The 20585-nt window shown below is 28.1% G+C and overlaps 1 protein-coding gene across 1 annotated transcript in view; it reads left to right on the plus strand.

The window, feature by feature from the left end:
- LOC118068592 (uncharacterized) overlaps window positions 1–20585 on the plus strand; it is a 78554-nt gene that overhangs the window by 47451 nt on the left and 10518 nt on the right. Inside the window, 1 exon segment of the mRNA XM_035086083.1 lies at window positions 3749–3808. Coding sequence (XP_034941974.1) covers window positions 3749–3808 — 60 coding nt within the window.

A 20585-nucleotide genomic window follows, 5' to 3' on the forward strand; every position in this document is an offset into this window, starting at 1 on the left:
TAAACAAAAAATTAGGGATGATTTAAATTTTGATTACATCGTACCACTCATAGAGGTTATCGTGGAGAGCATAAGTTGGACGAATAAATTCAAAAGTGCATATAAAAAATTTGATGGAAAAAAAGATAAATCGTGTTGGTACTTAAACGTTATGTGAAAAAATGCACCACATTGATGAATAGGTTTTCCAATTGCATCGAAATATTTTCCATAGATCTATTGATTTTTTTCACATACCTTCTATACCTATGAGTTGTTACATAACTTGAAAACCGATTTTTTGTTATGAAGATGTATTTTAAAGCTCTGACAAGCCTTTACCCTTCTCTCTTGTTCTCTCTTGTTTCAACATAACTTGCACCTTTTAAATCCCTCTCTTTATGTCATATTTTCCACTATATTTTTCTCCAATACTTACTGCGATTACTCAGCTATATATCTATCAAGAAAGCTACACCTGCTATCATTCAAATGGGATTTTCGTGTTTACACAAAACGTTCAATTTATCATTGTATATGATTCCTAGTGATAACATAAAAAAAATTTTTTTTATTACATCTATGCGGATATATTTAAGTATATTGATTAAAAGTTAGATATAAATGGGGGCTTATATTAAATTAATTTAATTGAAGTAATAATTTTAAAATGATGGAAAGTTTCAAGACAATTTTATTCAATCGACAAAGGCACGAAACAAAGTTTCCTCTTCATTGTTACAAAGACCAAAGGATTGATTATTTCATGAAATTCAATTCAAAAATTTTGAATAATGGATTGAATAATTTTTATAAATAATACATTCTTACCTCAGGTATTGTTCTTAATATTTAACCTTTATTCATTCATTTAACTATTATACTTATTTTCTTTTTATTAAATGAAACTTTTACATTTATTATTAAAAATAGCAAAAATACTTGTAATTGTTTGATGGTTTTTCTTCAATTTACCGATGTAGATGAAATTTATTGAGAGAAATTTGAAATTTAATCATTTATTCTAAAATAGAGCAATTATTATTTAATGTTATTGTTAATGTTCTTTATACATGAAAACATATCGTCAGGCATGATTTAAATCAATCTACAAGATAAACTGATAATGAATATTAAAAAATTAGGTATTTAAATTATGAAAAGGTTCTTTCATTAAAAAGAGCTTTTATTGTTAAATTTAATCATACTAACAAGACACTTAGCATAATTATTTTTAATCAAAATGATAGATTATTATCATTAACTATGTAGATAAATATATATTATGTTAAAACCATGGAAAACAGAGAGCAGTATTTATACGGTTTTAATTCTAGCATATTAAAAAGATTTTCAATGATTTTAAAGATGAATTAATGATTAATTGTATAATGGGAAAAGTAATTAATTTTTAAATTATTATTTGTTTAATAATAAATAAAAGTCTGGCTTTTTCTGCAACTATTTTTAGTGCATTCAAAAAAATTCACTCTATGTTCTTCATCTAAAAAATAAATCCACTAGTTAACAAATGAATATTTATTTCTCTTTTAAATTTACATGTAATTATTCCACATAACCAATTTTTCAGTCTACATATTAATGATACCTTTTGTTTACATTGATAATTGTTTCTGCACTGATGAAAAAATCATTATATTAATATTTTTATTAAAAATAATTTTCAATACGATATAAAAGTATAATTGATAAAAAAAAGTTGCATTGACGCCATTATATAATATAACTGAGTTTCTATTTAATTCGCAATTTGTGGTATCTACAATTTTTTGTGGTATCCTACTTTGTCCATTACTTTTATTGTTGTCAGCATAGTAACAGTGAACAGCAAGTAAAATTAAGTAAATTTATCTATGTATATATCTATATATGTATCAACATATATAGATGATAAGAAACGAGAAACATCTGTCAAAGCACTTGCAGGATTCTTTTATTATCTCTTTTTTTTCTGATTGTCATAGCCATCTCTTTTTCTTTTGCGCAACTGTAACAGCACGTGTTCCACTCACTGAACTACATAAATCATGAGAACGTGACAATGGTTTCGTTTTACCTTGTTCAGGGTTGGATGAAAAAGGACCATGGTATTTGAACAAAATTTCTTCGCCACTTAAATTTTTTCATAAAAAAAAGAAAAAATCATACGCAAGAGTCATATTTAATGAAACATGCTTTTGTTATACGTACATTATGTATATAGATACACGAATATATGTTAGCCTAGATTAAAAGTGCGTGATACCGTGAGAAATGTTTTTACTGTTTGTGGATTATATTTTGTTGTGGTAAAAGAGAAATAATCAAAGAGAAATTAAATTCGTACACGAGAGAAGAAATACTGTTTTAAAACAACCTTCTACCCTCTACTCTTTTCAGTACCTTTTGCTCTTTTTCTCTTCAACTCTTGCCCCACCCCATCCCATACCCTTTTTTCATCTCCCCCTCTTTCTTCTCCTTCACTGATTCTGCTTCTTCTTCTTCTTCTTTTACCCGGTGGAATCTTGCTCAAACTTTAATTAATCTAACTTGGTGGGTAACATCACATCTAAGGGAATCATTGACGAAATGGCGGCGTTCCTCGAATCCCACTAGAACGACAGACATTCCTATTTCCCCTAACCCTCATCAAGTCAATGCGTAAATTGCTTTTGCCAAACTTACGACACAGTAACGTGGATGGTAATCTTTAATGGTGACTTTTATTTACTTCAATTTATTTAAATGACTTTGTGTCAACTTTTTATAGATCTTTTTCACGTTATTTTAACAACTAATCATTTATTTTCTTTTATTGATAACCAAAGTGTCTAGTGACTGTCGTAATGATAAAATTTAATAGGTCTAAAAACATCGATACATCAAATTTGTGATTATTAAAAAATGTTAAAATTGTATTTTTAATATTAATGTTAAATCATATATAATTTATTTATATAAATAAATGTAATTTTAAGTGTATAATTTAATCTTTTAAAAACTACTTCATCTGGAAAAAGCACCAATTACCTTGGGAGTTATTTAATTATCTTTAAAATGGCTCCAGTGACTAGAAAAATACGAAACACTGATTTTCTTCGGTTTAATTTTTAACGTAAAATTATAATCAAATATTATGATTTAAGTTAAAATTATTTTTTACATTATCTACGATGATTTAATTAATTTTGCATATTATAGAAAACTTAAAGTTGAGAATAAGTTATTCCAATGAATCAGCGGATAATCTTATCTGCTGTTTGTCAATTCTATATAAAGCGGATGAGGGTTATTAAAGGCACTCGATCTAATTAACATGGAATTGAACTAAAGAAACTCATTCTTTATATAATGCGTCTCGTCGTATTGTAATTTACAATATATTCCATTTTATTTATTTATTATCATATGAAAATTTGCTTTTCTTTCTTATTAAACATTCATTAATTAAAAATATACACAATATCTTATTAATGTTGTTCATTTTTCTCTATTAAATTCTTTATAAAAATTTATTTTTGCTTGAAAAGCTTGAAATGAAAAAAAAATTAAAAGATACCGAATTTTCAAAGTTAAATTTGACGTAGTACGATTTAAATCTAAATCTCTTTGTAAAAAGACTAAAGGATCAAGCTCCTTAATCATACAAATAATAGAATCTCTATTCTTTTTTATCTAAAATCTAAAAAGCAATTTTCGATAGTAACTTTTATTTGTGTTTTAATTTATTCAATGAGTTTTTTATGGTTGTATTATTTGGATGTTTCAGAAACAAATCATTCCAGAAACAAGCAAAAATTGGAGAAATAGCCAATCACGAAGAATGAGGGTGAGTTTTGTGATTTATTTAGTGTTACATTATTCACAATGTGTCAACCAAATATTCCCGTATCGCGTAAAATCTGTCTGTTGGGTTGGCGTTTGAATATGTTTTACATTCCTCTGTCTTATTTATCGAACTCAAGAGAGCTGTAGAAATCACCAGGGATAAGATATAGAAAAGCTCAAATTACAATAAATATAAGATGTCAGGAGAAACTTTACAAAGGTATAGTAGTGTAATAGTAGTAGTAGCAAGGGTAATCGAAATAATAGCGTCTCGACATTATCGTGTCATGAGTGGATTGATGGAGGGGTTAAACCTCCTCTTATCGCCTTATTTTCGGAGATCCCTGACGTGAAGAGATAGGCAAGCAGTTTTCATTTCCTTACTTTGCACGCACCTCTTTCCGACGATCCCTCATTCCATTTGGTTCTTTATCGTTATATCCATCATCATACTGTTCAGGTTACCCTTTTTAGCTGTTATTTTAAATGAATACTAGACGAGTATTGACCTTAAATTTCGTTTCAAAATATTTATCGTAGTTTATTAACTCTACAAAGGGACCTCATCATTGCCAATCATTGGAAATGAAATGAATTAAATATAAATGATCTATCATCTAAAATATTATTTGAAAAAATAATTAACAATTGTAGATAAAAAAAAAAAATTGTTAATGATTAAAAATATATTTTTTGATGGAGTTGAGTTTATTTTAATGCAATTTTTTTTTCATTCCCCATAAACAATCCTCTATATTCTAATATTATTAATATCAACAAGTAATATAGAACAAATCCTTTACATTTTGTGAAATGTTATATTTTTTATTCTAAAATTATATTTTTTTATATATTGTAAAATATACATATGTGTCCATCTATAGATGGATTGACAAACGACAGAATTTGTTGATAGCAACGTATGACTGGTTTGTTAATGTGTGATTGTGACTGAGCTCAGACTAGACTAGCACAGATTAGACATCATTTTTAACCCAAGTAAAAATAAATAGGCCCAAAATACGCGAAAAATGAAAAATAAGCTCAATGTAGACCCGATTGAAGCCCAATCTTGACTTGAAAAAATTTTCAGTGCCCAACACGAGCCCATGTCAGGCCTAAAATATTTTCTGTAAACCTGAAAAATGATTTGGGCTTGAATCGGGCCTCCTTTGAGCGGGCCCAAAAACTGATCATGTTTACTCGAGAAGATTCTGTATTTAAATCTGTCATTTCAATTGACTTTCCTTTTCAATATTTGTTGTTTCCATTCTATATTTTACAATATTATAAAAAAAAAATAGTAAAATTTTATTATACACTTTGAAAATAATTTATTTTTTTCATGAAGAATGTTAAAATGTCAAAGATTTATTAATAAATTTTATATTGTACTAATATTACTTCAGATTTGCTAAAATTAAATTAATCATTTATTTCACTTTTAATGTTTTACCCTAATATTATATGTATTTTCTAAAATCTAATAACATTTTTTAAAAATCCACTAACCGATCAAAGTTTTAGATAGTTAAAAACAAATTTACGTATACATATACATCTTCACATGGAGCATTGACTAAAATATTAAAAAATCCTAAAACTTTTTCAAACTTTAATAACCTTCTGAAAGTTCAACAACTCACGAAAATCATTTGAAAATAGTAGAATCAAGAAAATATCTAACCATTTTTACCAATCATATGTAAATTCTTAAAAACTGATATTTCTTTTATCACAACGATTCTTTAAAGTATCTAAAATAAGCTTCTCTCTGACTTTCAAATCATTTTTAAAAGTCCAACGACCACTAAGAACTCCAGATCCTTATAAAAGAAATTTACGTACTATACTACGTATAGATCTTAACACATTTACATGAACTGTTAACATAAAACCCTCTTTTGTCAGAGCAGTTGGGTTAAAATCATGACATTATCATTTTATCCAATTGATTGAAAGCCGCACCCTCTATGTGTGTATGTACATTATCGTAGTAGTTTTTATACTGACCCTAACCCGCACCTGCTTAGCTAGAGTTTGTAAAACATCACGATTCTTCAAGCACGCACCTTGGACATATTATATATTTCCTCCCAACAACCCTCTGCTGTCAATGAACGCTGCACGCAATCGTTTATTATAATGAAAAAAGCCGAGAAAAAATGAGAAATGAAAGAAATTTATATTTTTGGAGTAAATAAATAATACTATGTAAGAGAATTATTTATTAAATACTACAAAACATTTATTTATGTATTATTGTTTGATTGAAAAGTGTAGATGTTTTAAATAAGCTATAAAAGGCATGAATTAATTTGTAGATGTTTTATAACATTAGCGTGATTTCTTTGTATCACGCTATTCTATTCTCTACAGATAATGTGATACTCTGTTTCTTTCCGTTTTCATCTCATTGGCTAACGTACACCCCGACAACCCGATTGCGCGCCCGGGCTGCTTCCTTTTATGTGAGAAACGAGAGACTGAGATGCCTTTGATGTGTTATTCTGGCTCGTTCCATTGAAATAAAATCTACATTCTGTTTCAATCTTTACCTAATGTCTTTTTTTTCCTCTATCTCTATTTCCCTGCTACGTTTATTTAGAAATTTTACTGCATAGTTATTTCTTTATACATGCACTTACACTCGGCATTTACACATTGCATTTCGTTTAATTAATTAGAACTGAGGATAAATAGGCATCAACCTCTGTATCACGGTTACCAAGCGACTAAGAATTAAATGCTTGGGTTTTAACGATACAAGATTCAATTTTGCAACGCTACATGGATAAATGGGTACACATGTACCGTAGGGGTAGAAAGTTGTAGGTTTAAGTCGTTAAGCTTTTAATATTTTTCTTGTCATTATTTTTTTTATTTATTTATTGAACTTTTACTTCTTATAGACATTAAAGGATTTAAACTGAAAAGCCCTTTTGTTCAATTTTATGAACGTGTAACACTAAATATTTGAAAATAATATTTAGTTTTAGAAATAGCTAAACAATTCATATAATAAAATTTATGTAGGATATTAAAATAAATTTTATTCAGTCTGTCATGTGGTTATTTTAAAAAGATTATTCTAAATAATTCAGTGAGAAAAAAAATTTTATTACCACGAAAATTGAAGTTTATTTGATTGTCTAGCCAAAAAAACAAAGTCTTGAGAGTGAAAAAAAAATTTTTTCAAGTGGACAACAAATAAATAACACTTACTCGACAAATTGCACATAAAAGGAAAGTGCAAAATAAATAAACAGAAGAAAGTAGAAAAATAAAAACTTTAAATGTAAATTATTCGAGGAGAAGATTCTGTTACACTAGAGTCTCAACGAATAATATCAAAAATCCTATCCTTTATAGAGATTCTTGGATGTATGAATATTTTTAACACAAACTGTACACACATACGTGGCGATGTACAATGAAACGATGATGGGGAAAAGAAGGATAAGGCAAAGGGAAATAGAGATAGGTGAAAAAGCTCCAAACTACACCACAGTACTCCTCAGCATTCACTGGAATGGATAATGATGCCACCAAAAGAAACACCAAGAGATTCACAACCCCATCCAGACTGAGGAGAAGAACATTCCTCCACTTTTCGTCTCCCTTTTTGCACCCTTTTGCAAACATTTCTGAGGCTATTCCTCGACAAATGTGAAAGAGAAGACCGCGACTTTTGTCTCTGTTTAGTGTTTTTCTACTCTTCTTCACTTTTCTATTGTATCTCAGGCTCCTCGTCAGTATTTTCTCAATCTTTTATTTTATCATGTATATCTTTGTGCTTTATATATATATATACGTCGAGTTATAAAAGAGAATATTCCCTAAAGGAATGAATCTCTTTTCTTTAAGAGGAAAGAAGGCGCTTGAGAGTATGAAATAAAATATCCAACAATCTTCAGAGGAATATTAGGATTATTATGTATAAATATTTCACTTAAATTCACGGAATTCTGACCTACTTTTTGTCGTTAACCACAAATGGTTGTATCCTAAATACTGTATCTTCCTAGAGATTTCATCAAAATTCGCACGAATGCACGCAAACGTGGATAATTGTAGATACGTGGGGGGTTGGAATGTGTGAGTAAATTCCGGGAATTTACCAGAGAACCAGGCCAAAGCCGGCGTTGCCACTTTTAGCTTGCATGCATATTCCGGAACAAATTTCGAAAGTTATTAGACTGCGTTCTCTATGTGCACTACCAACGTCTCAACATATGAAACAGCCATACAACAATCTTACTACAAAAGATACACAAGCTTTAATAAAGCTTAGTTCAAATAAGACTTAACCCTTTTAAGTGCAATAAATACTAGACATTGGATATCCTCATTATTTTCATCATTATTTATGTGAAATTTTAGCAATTATTATTATTATCTACAAATTTTTTCCATTTTTTAACATTCCATTTTATTTAAAATATTTTTTAAATTTATTATTACCCTAAGATTAACTATGATTTTTATTATTTTTCATATTATAAAGGAGATTTAGAATAGCAAATAAACAAACTAAACTATATGCATATGTTAATTATTAATTTAACTACAGCAAGAACAACTATGGTGGTTATAGGTATGAACTTCATTTCATAGAATAGTTAATTATATTATTTACACTAATAATAGAATTCCCGATTCATAGCATCTATTTATCATTAACAAATGGAATAATCGAATATAGTGAAATAGATTTATTATTTACAACTGCGGAATAATATGGTTGAATAAATACTAACTGTTGTTAAATATAACTCTACGTTAATAGAGTTGTTATGAAGGTTACCTCTCACTGCATATCCTACATTATAATCTATTTTTTATTATCGATAATTTGAGTAATAAGAATTTGTTTAGAATAGAAAACAATTTCTTCTCAGAGTCGAGTTCAGATAATATATCCAGTATAAGTAATGAGAAAATTTTCTTCTTATTTCAAAAGATATACATCATGAAAATGATTATTGTTCTAATGATTTATTTTATCTTCTTTTCATTCAAAAAAGGAGTTTTATATTAGTTATTCAGTTATTTAATTTTTCTCTGTTATCAAAAATTGATACAAACCAACATATTTCTTAAACAGTTTTACAAGCCTCGAGCTACGAATTTTTACAAAGTTTTTTCTTGTTTAATTGAATAGTTTTAATTGAAATCAACCAAACAATCATAAGTAAAGAATAACTTTCCAATTGGTAGTTAAAAAAAGTGATGTATTTTTATCTTTCAAATTATAAATAATTTAAAGAAATATTATTTTATACAATTTTATGAAATTATTTATTTATTTTCAAGGAGATAATTTATTACTATCCAATATATCTTCATAGCTTAGAAAATTTCCTCTCCAGTTACTTTATTATAACTTAGCAATCCTATCTTTCATTATTAATAATTTCAAAAAATTCTTCTAAAAGATTATGTTTCATCATACACAACCTTGACTTCCTTTCTTAAGACATAAACACTTTAAAAAGACCTCCATTTTTCCGTAGCCTGTATATTCTTTTTATTTCACAACCAAGCAAATAAAAAGCAAATTAACAAAAAAAGAAGAAAGCAATCTTTGCAAAATAAAAAAAAGAAAGAAACAAAAGAAAATCAATGATATATTTTATTGCTTCATCCAATTGTCTTTCCTGTTTTTATTTTATCCTTTTGTCCTATTCTCTCAAGTTGAGACGGTGGCCAAAAAAAGAGCCACAATGATACGCGAAAGGGCTATCGTAAAGGTGGACATACACAGATATATAGAAAGCAGTAACGGGAATGAAGAGAAAAAGTGAAAAAGAAATTCAACAGTACGGTTGACCAAATCAGCCATTGATCCCCCTATTCGTTTTGTTCTGTAGTTAGAAGCGAGACGATACATAGAAGGTGGAGAGAAAAATAAAAGAGAATAAAAAATTAAAATAAACCAGCGACCAGATCAGTCTGCTGGACCGTATGAAACGGTTGAACGACCAAAAAATGAGCTTTCCAATTGTATCGTATGGTAGTGTCACATATACACACATTCATACACACAGCGAGAAATTTCACTGAGGTCGAATATCAAAAAGTATTGATTTCGTTTTACTTTTGCTTTTTTACCCTTCCCCTTCTTCCCTTTCTTCATTTTTTTTTTCTTCTCATTCAGGGTTGAGGGAAGATAAAAACTAAAAAGTGATCATAAATAAAGATGCGCCTCTTCATCTTTTCACCAACTTTGTGCTTGTTTTCGTTTTATCTTGACGACTTACAGAAAATTTATCTTGATGCAAAAAAAAAATGTTGATATTTTAATTTATAAAATTCCTTATATATTAAATTGTGCGGTGAATGTTTATATTGTTGCAGCAACTGGCTTGTAAAAATGAAAATAAATCTGAAAGAGAAACAGTCTTGATAAGAAATCAACTGTGAGAATAAAAAGAAAAGTAATCTCGTAATCGAGGAAACTAAAGTAAAGATCAAAAGAATGTACATAAAACGATGCTACTCTAGAGCTCGCACGAATCAAATATCAAATCGATTGTATTTTTTTATTTTATCGGAAATTTTTTTTGTCTTTTTAAATCGTACAAATTTCGGATTAAATTTAATCAAACAGAATTCAAATATCAGGCGGCTGTGGAATTTTATGGCAATCACAGACACTCTATCTACTACTCTCGTACTTGAAAGACGAACCCTCTGAAATTGCTTCTTACGATGAGTTCCTAACTTCCAATCTCACGAGAGAGAAACACAAAGACTGTGAGAATAAAGACAAAGAAAGATAAAGAGACCGGAAAATTACGTCATTTTACTCGTAGTCTCATTCTTTATAAAATTATACCACGGGACGTCCTTGCATTTCCTCACAGACAATGAAACGTGATTATTTTAATCACCATTGCGTATGTTAATGCATTGTAAAATCTCACTACATGAGATTCAAAGTTTAAGTGAGAATATAGATGAAAATAAAACGAGAGAACAAGAAAATTCTTTTCATTTGACCTCACAAAGTTTTGACGAGGTGTCCGTTGGCCTTGTGGGAAATTATACGACGACGAGCTTCGTGGATTACTCAGCCCATCTTCCGCCTTCCACCTACATTTATACGTGGTACTTACGTATATCTTTACTGTCTATGTATCTGTATAATTTCATACAGTATATCCTTCGCTAAAGAAATATCTAGGAAAAAAATGAAAAACGTTTTTTTTTCTAATTAATTTATTAAAATAATGGATTGCATAGATATTATTTTATTACAGGAATAGATTGATATTTTAAAGTTGTCACTAGTATTAAAATCTGATGTGATTATTTTTCTTAATAACATTTTCAATTGAATATAAAATTAAAATATCAGTGCTCTCTAGTGATCTGGATGCGACCCGAAAGACCTACACGACTACCTTCCCAGTGGAAAGAATGAAAATATTTTTGTTGTTTGTAAAATCAATTATTATTATTATTATTATTATTATTATTATTATTATAATTATAAAATAATAATATCATTAGATTAAGTGTGAAAGTTTTATGTAAATTAAAACATTCCGCTAGTTTACCATTTTTGTTAGTATTTTGATTTGGCACAAAAATTAGCTGGACTGATTTTGCTGAAAATCTAATCAGTTTTAAGTTGCGTAATTATGCGTAGAATGCGCAATTGATTCTGCGTCGGAAAAATTTTGAAAACATTAAAAAAAAATATTCATCAGATTGCAATTTCGGTGATAATTATATGGATAAAAAATTTTCTCAAATTAAGAAAAAAAAACATTTCCATGAAAATAAAAATAAACTTTTTTACCTCACATCTGAATATATTTCAAGTAGTGTTTCTTTCCCTGCTGCTTTTCAGTCACAATAGGCATTAGAAAATTAAGTAAAACGAAATGAAATTGAAATCTTGAGTAGGAAATAATAAAGGAAGTGCCAACAAAGGAATGAGTTTTATTTCGTTTGATTCTCTGCAAAAAAATTGGATTTGCAGTTCTCTTGAGACGTAGCAGAATCAAGTGAAGGGATAATTAAAAGACTGCTGAGACTCTATCTCTCATTTATAAAGTATTTACTTCGATAGTAAGCGGTAGTAGTATCAGAATACTTGGCTTTTCCCTATCTATCTCTTTCTCAATAATATTACTCATCGGAAGGTTAAATAAAAGTTGAGTAGTCCGGAGATACATAAATAAGAAATATATATATATATATAATTTTTTTTTTAGACGCTTGTGTTGTACACGATGAATATTGTATTATAGAATATCTCGAGGAAGAAAATTGAGGCTAACGAGGGATTCAGCAAATGCATTTGAGAATTAATTGGCAAATTCAATAGAGTCCTGAGTCCACGCTACTAACATTAACTTCCACCTCTATATATGCACTCGAGACAATTTCAGTCATTAAAAAACTTTGTAATCGTGTCAAAGCGAAAACTTTGTAAGGTCGTTCAATTTTCAAATTTTTAAATTATAGTTTGAATGTTAGTTTAATGTACACATAATCATAATATATTATCTAACATACAACGTGAGATATGAGCTTTTAAAGAAGTACCTCTAATTAATGCTAAATTTAAAGTTGTTTATTTTTCGAGTTTCATTTTTTTTATTTACGTTAAAAAAAGTTTAATACGCATTAATAAATGTACTTTTAAAAAATTTTATCGTTTTTTTTTAAATTATATTCAGTTTTTTTTTTTAAGATAAAATAAACAGCTTTTAAGTAAGTTTTTTGTCAGAAAATTAAAATGAAGATTATTTTTTGAATCGATTTAAAATTTATGTTTAAATAGATTTAACTTATTATTAGGTGATTTCAAAAAGATAGGAAATGTCTCGGTTTATTAGTAACATTTAATTATCCAATTAATACTTATTTATAATGATTCAATTACATTAAACTTTAATTATTTTTTTCATTAACTGAAATAGTTATTATTAATATTTCTTCTATTTTTGTCTGCATTCAGTTTATTGTTTACGTAAAAATGGTAGAATTTTATATCTGTTTGAATCACTTGTCAACTAAAAACAAATTCAAATTTAATATATATTTACATAAATTACAAAGATAAAGTCACTAATTAAGAGTAAAAATGACATCAAACGATTTATTTCATTACAATAAAAATGACTACTTTGACCGAAAGAATTTTATTTTCTATGGAATTCTTTTAGCGAATTTTCCGCTCCTCTTCATAAAACAGCACAGCAGGAGTCAAACGAGTTAATTAAGCAATTTTATTGTGGCACAAGGTCTTTATAAAAATTTTTCGTAATGTTAAACCGCAGTGTGTTAATTCGAAACCACAGAACAGTAAACGGTAGTTGACAGGGTTGCAGGTCGTGTCACTCAGCTATTTCTTGGTAGATTCGTGTCTAATCCATGCTGAGATGAAGACAGAGAGCATGATGAGTAAGGAGTAGAAAGGGTGAAGGGGAGGATGCTGGCATACGAAGGATTGTCGCATGCGCGATCAATTACCAAGCGTAATTATCTACCGCTGCCTTGGAAATTTTCATTGTTGCCGGGAGGCTTACCCTTGGTTACCCTACCAATCTCCATTTCCTCTATCTACTCTCCTTCATCCCCTCTTATCTGGCCATACTGATAGAAGCCGACAGCACTTGGCGGGACTAACGTGCACTCAACTACTTAATAATGCACCAGTCAGCCAACCACTATACGCCCATTACGCTTCTATGCACGTTGCACCCTTACTCTTCTTTCTCCTTCGCTCATCTTATTCCTTCTCATTTTCCGCTTTCTATCTCGTTCACAAGTAACGCCAACGAGGGGGATTGAAACGCGACTGGGCATTATATGAGATTCGCTGATACAACAGTTGGAGTATATACGTTCTACCAAGACTTGAAAATCCAACCATCTTAACAAGATACCATATCTTTCTTATTTTTACGCTGACTTATTTTATCCTTAAATACTTTGATTTTAGAAATCCTGATAAAGATTGTATATGAACGCACATAAAGTCACAATAATCTTTTCGAGATCAATCTCATAATTGTCATGATTTTAGCTTGATTTTCTACCAATAAAATTACTTTTTCACCAACTAATAATTATTTCTAAAAATTTCTTTGCCAAAGTATTGTTATTTATAGAGTCAAGGATAAAAAAAAAATAACTCTATTAATGAGTTAGTTTTTGAATATTTTCTTAGCTTTGATGGCAAGTTATATTAATGAACGTATTTTAGAATGTTTCATTAAAATATAATATATCTTTTTCGTTTAATTATATTAAGACCTAAATTAGATTATTGAATATTTTTAATTTTTTATATTAGACTGCATTTTTATAACTGTGATTATGCTTTGATTTATATCAAATAATAATATTTATATTAAATTGAATTCAGATGTAATGAACTGATGATAAAATAAAATTAAATAAATAAATTGTTTTTTTCAAAAATCAATTAGTTTTACAAATGGGGAATTTACATTTAAATTTTAACTTCAGAGGAAGCAATAAAGATACTTTTGTAGAATAAAAAAGAATATTAAACTTAAACTATTATAAAACTCTAATAATAATAAAAACAATTATAGCAGACATTTTTATTATTACTGTACTTAACGTTAGAACTGCTTAAAATTTTTTTATTATATACACTGATGATATGAATTTGAACAAACTACTTTAGTTATTTAGAAATGCAGATGGAAGAAAATATTTGTTGGTAGAGTTTGTTGAGAAAATTTTTTGTTTAGTTAAAAAGTTAAAATTTTTTAGCAAATTGATTCTCAATTCAGAAGTCAGAGGAAGTTAAAACTGATGAAGTATAAAAATAGTAGTAAAAAGTATTTGTGAAAAGACATTGAACTTTGTTTAAGTTTTGGCACATTTTCGGGAGTAACATCTGTTGTCTAAAGTATTTTGCATATATTTAGACTTATCTCTTTTTCAGAAAGTTAATTTTAGCTTAATTATTTAAATTTTCAATTATGACATCAAGAATTTCTGCATCGTAAAGAAAACACTGCAAAAAAATCTAGACTCTTAACGTAATATTTCATAAATGAGCAAATGAATAACTAAACCATAAAGAATGATGTGATAAATAATAAAAATCGATTTGAATAACTTTTATAAAAATAAGTTTCATAATAAAAAAAACTGTAGTAATCGATACTATATTTTATATCTCTTTAATCTAATCTTTTCCACACTCTCTACATCTTCAAGTACAATATATATCTTTGAAAAATCTTTTATTTAGTAGAAAAGTTTGATTTTTTAGTAAATTGATTCTCAATTTAAAGTATGAAAAAGTTAAGACTGATGAAGTATAAAAAAAGTAGGAAATATTTGCGAAAAGAAGTTTAACTTTCTTCTAGTTCAAGTTTTTGATTTAAAATTTTCTATAACCGCAATATATAGAATTTTTGAGTTGGAAAATAACAATAGAGAACTTTAAAATTTATATAAATATTGAAAAAAGCTCAGTATCAATATCAAATACACAGTTTCATGTTTTTTTGAAAAGGATTTAACAACCATTTTAATCTTTCTATCAGTCCAAGGTTTATTTTTGACAATGATACTGGCTCATGTAGGTATAAAAGCAGAATATCAATTTTTAATTTCTCTTCACAAAGAACAAAAGAGAAAAAGAAGATAATAGATGACAGAAAATGTAACATAATTAGTTTTTTTGTTCTTTATTTTATTAAATTTTACCATAAAAATAATAGATTTTATTTTCAGAATATGGTTAGCTTTTACTGAATAAACTTTTTTCATTTGAATAAATTAAATGATATTATGTAATAGAGTAAATATTGAATGTCTTCATGAAAATTCATTAAACCAATCTGAATCTAGAAAGTATAGTCACATGTATTTGGTAAAGATGATGTTTCACTAGAAAAATACTATTCATGTTTAAGACTGAAATTTTTTCAATTGAATATAGATAAAAATTACATCAATGAAATATTAATCAATTATATTTCATAAATATTATTTTCTGAAATCAATTTTTTTGAATTTTGTAAAATATTAATATACATACATACCACCATCAAATTTTCTTCACTACGCAATAAATTTATTTTTATGATAAAAAGTTAATATTCGCATTGTAATAAAGTAATATACATCAAAAATTATTATTCTGTACTTGAAAAATTAAAATTAAACATTCATTAAAAAGTTTTCTGAAAAGTATCAAATTTGTTACTAAAAAATTTTTAATTAAATTTTTTTTCAACTTCATTTAATAAATACATTAAACTAAATAATTAACAATAACAAAATTCCTTTAAATATTTCTAAGACAAATACCTAATATTTTTGAAAAGTAATCTATAAAAAATTATTGCAGACTGGTTGTAAGTGATGGTAGTAAGCATAGATTTCAGAAGTTGAAGAAAAAAAACTTAACTACGGTTCACTAATTCGTTTTAAATAGCAGTGAATTGAAGAGTACCGCATTAAAAAATTAAGTTTCATGCCATTACTACTCAAAGGAAAAAAAATAATTCACAGGTTTAATGCGGTCCGAGTATTTTTAACTCAGTTCATTTATTCATTTTTCTTTTTGTTCTCATATTAAATAAGAACAAAAGAATTCTATTCAAACGCAATGAATTTAAAAGTACGCATCAAATTTCATCTTCACTGTTCTTGTAGTAATAGAGAGAAGAGGTATGGAGGAGTTGATGATCGAGGATGAACTTGTCTCCGATGAGGTGATGAGATATGCAGGAATTAAATATTCATTCGAGCCCAACCTTATGCTACCATCGAACTTTACCATCTCTCTCCTCCTGTGGATCCACCGTTCTTGTTCGAAGTAATGCACTTTGGCTCTCGGCCAGTTTCTTATGTCACCCTCTTTTACCTTTCTATCCTTCTGTACTTTCTGTCCTGTTTTCTCTTTCTTTTCCTTCCATTTATCTGTAATGATGGAAAACTTTTGAAAACCTCACTGAGAAAATTACATTTCTCTAGCTACCTTCTAGTTGTAGCTTTTCATGACTCAAATGCTGCATTTTATTTTTCAATCACTTGCAACAAGTACCTGTTGAATTATATTGTAATTAAGTACAAAATTATATAAGATTATTTTAAATATATCCATTATTTAAATATTTTATTCAACAGAGAAGTTTTTTTTTTAATAAGTAGTACTATATCTTTTGATACACAAACGAATTAATAAAACCAGTTGTTCATGTTGTATTCAATGAGTAAACTAGTTTATTTTTATTATAATCCAGCAAATTATTTGAATAAAATTTTACTAAACTAACATAAATATTTTCAAGTATTTGTTTCACTTAATTATTAATAAATATTAACTATTTTTTATTTATTCAGAATAAAATTAAAGCAATTAATTACATTTCTAACTGTATGATAAAACATTTTTTATAATTTGTAATAAGTAATTGAATTAAAAATTAATATTTGCTGTTTGTAACTAACAATTGCCATGATTATTTTTTTTAAAAACTTTTTTTCAAATTATATTTTATATAGTTCATATGTATTTGTTCCATGTTATTCTATATTTTATAACGAGTAATTTTAACTTAAGAAATTGTTTCAATTTCACAAGACTCAATTTTCTTTTATTTTTCCACTTCTTTTCCTCCGCCTTCTTCTTTTCCTTCTGCGTCGCTTCGGGAATTTCTCTAGAAAGCCAATGCGGGCACGTCTCGTTGGGGCTGCAATTTATTCGTATGTTTGACTTTCCAAGTTAGTGGAACGTCGCTTTCACGATACACGATAATCCGTAGACCCTATATTTACCCTTAAGAGACGACTTGAACGACGTATAGGGGTTGAAAAGAGAATAAAAACGATAAACCAACTGGCCCCTCTAGCGTCGGCCAAATATTTCGCTTTTCTCATGCTCATTTTTGAGTTTTTAGCCATTCTCTTAGTGAATTACAAATTACTCTTTTTATTTATATACATTTAACGAAATTGTTCTCAGACTTCTGCAATTTGTTCTTATAAACATTCTAGACTGGAGGAAGTTTGAGAAAAATAATGGCATACGATTTGCAGAAATTCTGCAATCATCTTTCAAGCAGTTTCAATCATAACTTCAGTTAAAATAGCCATTTTTATTCTTTTTTATATTGTTCTATTATAACTATTGTTGGTAAATTATATTTCGTTGTGATAATTAGTGATAATCGTTTTGCCCACTGGCTTCAGTCCGTCAGGATTATCTATAATTATCCTCTCTCAGAGTTACTTTATGGCCACCAAACAGTTACCCTGTAACAACCTTATAACGACGCATTATTATGTAGTGAAAAATATTAGTTTCGCCCAAATGAAAATATCAAAAATAACTCAAGTTTATCATATACAATCAAATATTATTCTGTAAAAATGAAGTTTTTATTTATTAATAAAAAAGATATATAATAAATTTTAGATAGTCATGAATAATAAAAAAGTTTTTTTTATTATTTAATTGTTATTAATGCGAGTTGATGTTAAAATTGAACATTAATATAAACGTAATGGTATTTTTCATAAAACTAAAATAATAACTTCTATTTTTTTGTGATTCATAATACAAATATTAATTTTTTCATCTCGTTATTTATTTTCTCAATTATAAATATATTTTTAAGTAGAAGTTAAATTCCAATTTATTTTCCAAAATTGAGAAAGAGAATTTTTTTAAATTAAAATTAGATAAAAATATTTCGATGGATTTCAAAAAAATTTTCCAATAACCTTATTTTGATAAAAAATCCAATAAAGTAAAAAGCGACCATTTGGTTACACTTTTTTCTGATCTATAAAGACGTACAGCAAAATTCCATTGTCTTAAAAAAAGTAAATTTCGTCGGAAATTTCTAAAAGGTGTTAAAAGTCTGGTCAAAATGAAAAAATGAAAGAATCAAAGTAAAAAGAGATGGGGTTGGAGGCTGGAGAGCAATTTGGACTATCGGTTCTGTCTCTTGATGCCCTCCTTTTTCGCGAACTTGAGACCCCCGAGTGGTTCTTCCTTTGGAAAGCCGGAAATTGGAATCTTAAATCGATCCCAATCTTCTTTATTGTTGTTGGAATCGACGATCACGAGTGTAGAAGAGAACTTGCAGACTCTTCACCTCTTATAAACGCAAAGTTGGCCCTGATTTCTCTCTTTTGCTGCTGTTACACCCAGCTAAATCTACATGCTCTCTCTCGCGACTCGACGTGCATTCCATTCAATTTTACGATGTAGTTGCAGCTTTAACCAATGTGCCGCTCAACTGGAGCCAGTATTCCTTTTCTAGCTCAGTTAAAGCTCGATAAATATAGAACTGGAATTTAAGTGGAATCTCCAAGCAGCCAAACCTCGATATCTCCTCTATTCCTTCTTCCTCTTCATCCTTTGCTTCCGCTTTAACTTCACCTCTCTCTTTTACTCCATCTATCTTTTCTCCCTTACCTCCCTCTCAAGATAGAGAGAACTTGGTGGCCTATACCTCACGTCGTATTTCCACACAAGAGTCAGAGAGAGATAGTTCTAGGCACTACTGATTTCATAACTTGTTTGGTATACCAAAACTTTGTTCTCCAGGAAGTAAAATTGAGCTACCTTTTTGTTGCTTTAAAAAATGCTTATTTAAAACCAAAAAAGCTGTCTCTCCAATGTCTTATCCTCTTTTTCCACAATTTCCTACTTTTTTTATAGTCATTCATCACAACTGTGAACGACAAAAAATCATCCCTCCCCTCAAGAGTTTCTCTCTTCCCTCGACGACCGAAGAAAAATGTGAGATATTTTGGCGTTGACGGCGTTTCCTTTTCGTTTTACGGTCAAGATAAAAAATAAATTATATACTTTTCTTACTATGGTATGTATGTATAAATGTTGCCAACATGAGGGTTGAATACTTGTTTTTTTTTTTTTTTTTCAATTTTGATAATTATTTTGCGGATAAAATATTCTGTTGCATTATTCAAAAGGTAGATGAATATATTCGTGTATCAAACGAGTTAGAAATAAGCTTATGAAAATCTCCGTCTGTGGCTGTATGAAAGAGTTGTCTGATGCCAAATTTCATTTCATATCATGATCCGATTTTCAACCTTAATTGATCCATTTTTTTTCGAGTTCAAAGTAAAAAAAAAGTAATAAACATTTAATTAAATATGTTCAAGTATTTTTTTTTTTATACTTATCACGTAAACTTCAATTAGATAACATCGGAATACAAATATTATCATTATACAAGCACTATCCTAATATTTAAGGTAAAATAAAACGTTAATTAACCGTATATTGACCGCTTAAATAAAAGAAAAATATACCTGGAATTTTGAAAATTCAGAAATTGTTTCATCATTCAGAAAATAAATAAAACATCATCTCGAAAACTACAAGAAATCAAGTAAATCATATTTCATATAAAAATTTCCATCATGAAACTGTAATGTAAAATCTTTTTTCTGAATATTCATTGTTTATTATGATTTTATTTCATGTCCTTTTATTCATGAAACAAAAATATATTCAATGTTAATTTACAATCTCAAAATATTCTGTAGAATTAGTAAAAATCCTAGTATATAGATATGTAAAATACACTATGAATTTACAAAAGACAAATAAATCAAATTTGTGAAAAATTACTTTACATGTACCTACATTATAATCCAATTTCAAAAAGACTTAACAATAAATAAAAAAAAGTGTATGATTTATTCAAAGAAACATAAAAAGATAACTGATTATTTTTCAGTATTTTTTTTTTTTATATCTCAAGATATTATGAAAATTC

Source organism: Chelonus insularis, unplaced genomic scaffold (genome assembly GCF_013357705.1).
Source record: "Chelonus insularis isolate UGA/USDA-ARS -01 unplaced genomic scaffold, ASM1335770v1 contig_3_pilon, whole genome shotgun sequence".
NCBI lineage: Eukaryota > Metazoa > Arthropoda > Insecta > Hymenoptera > Braconidae > Chelonus > Chelonus insularis.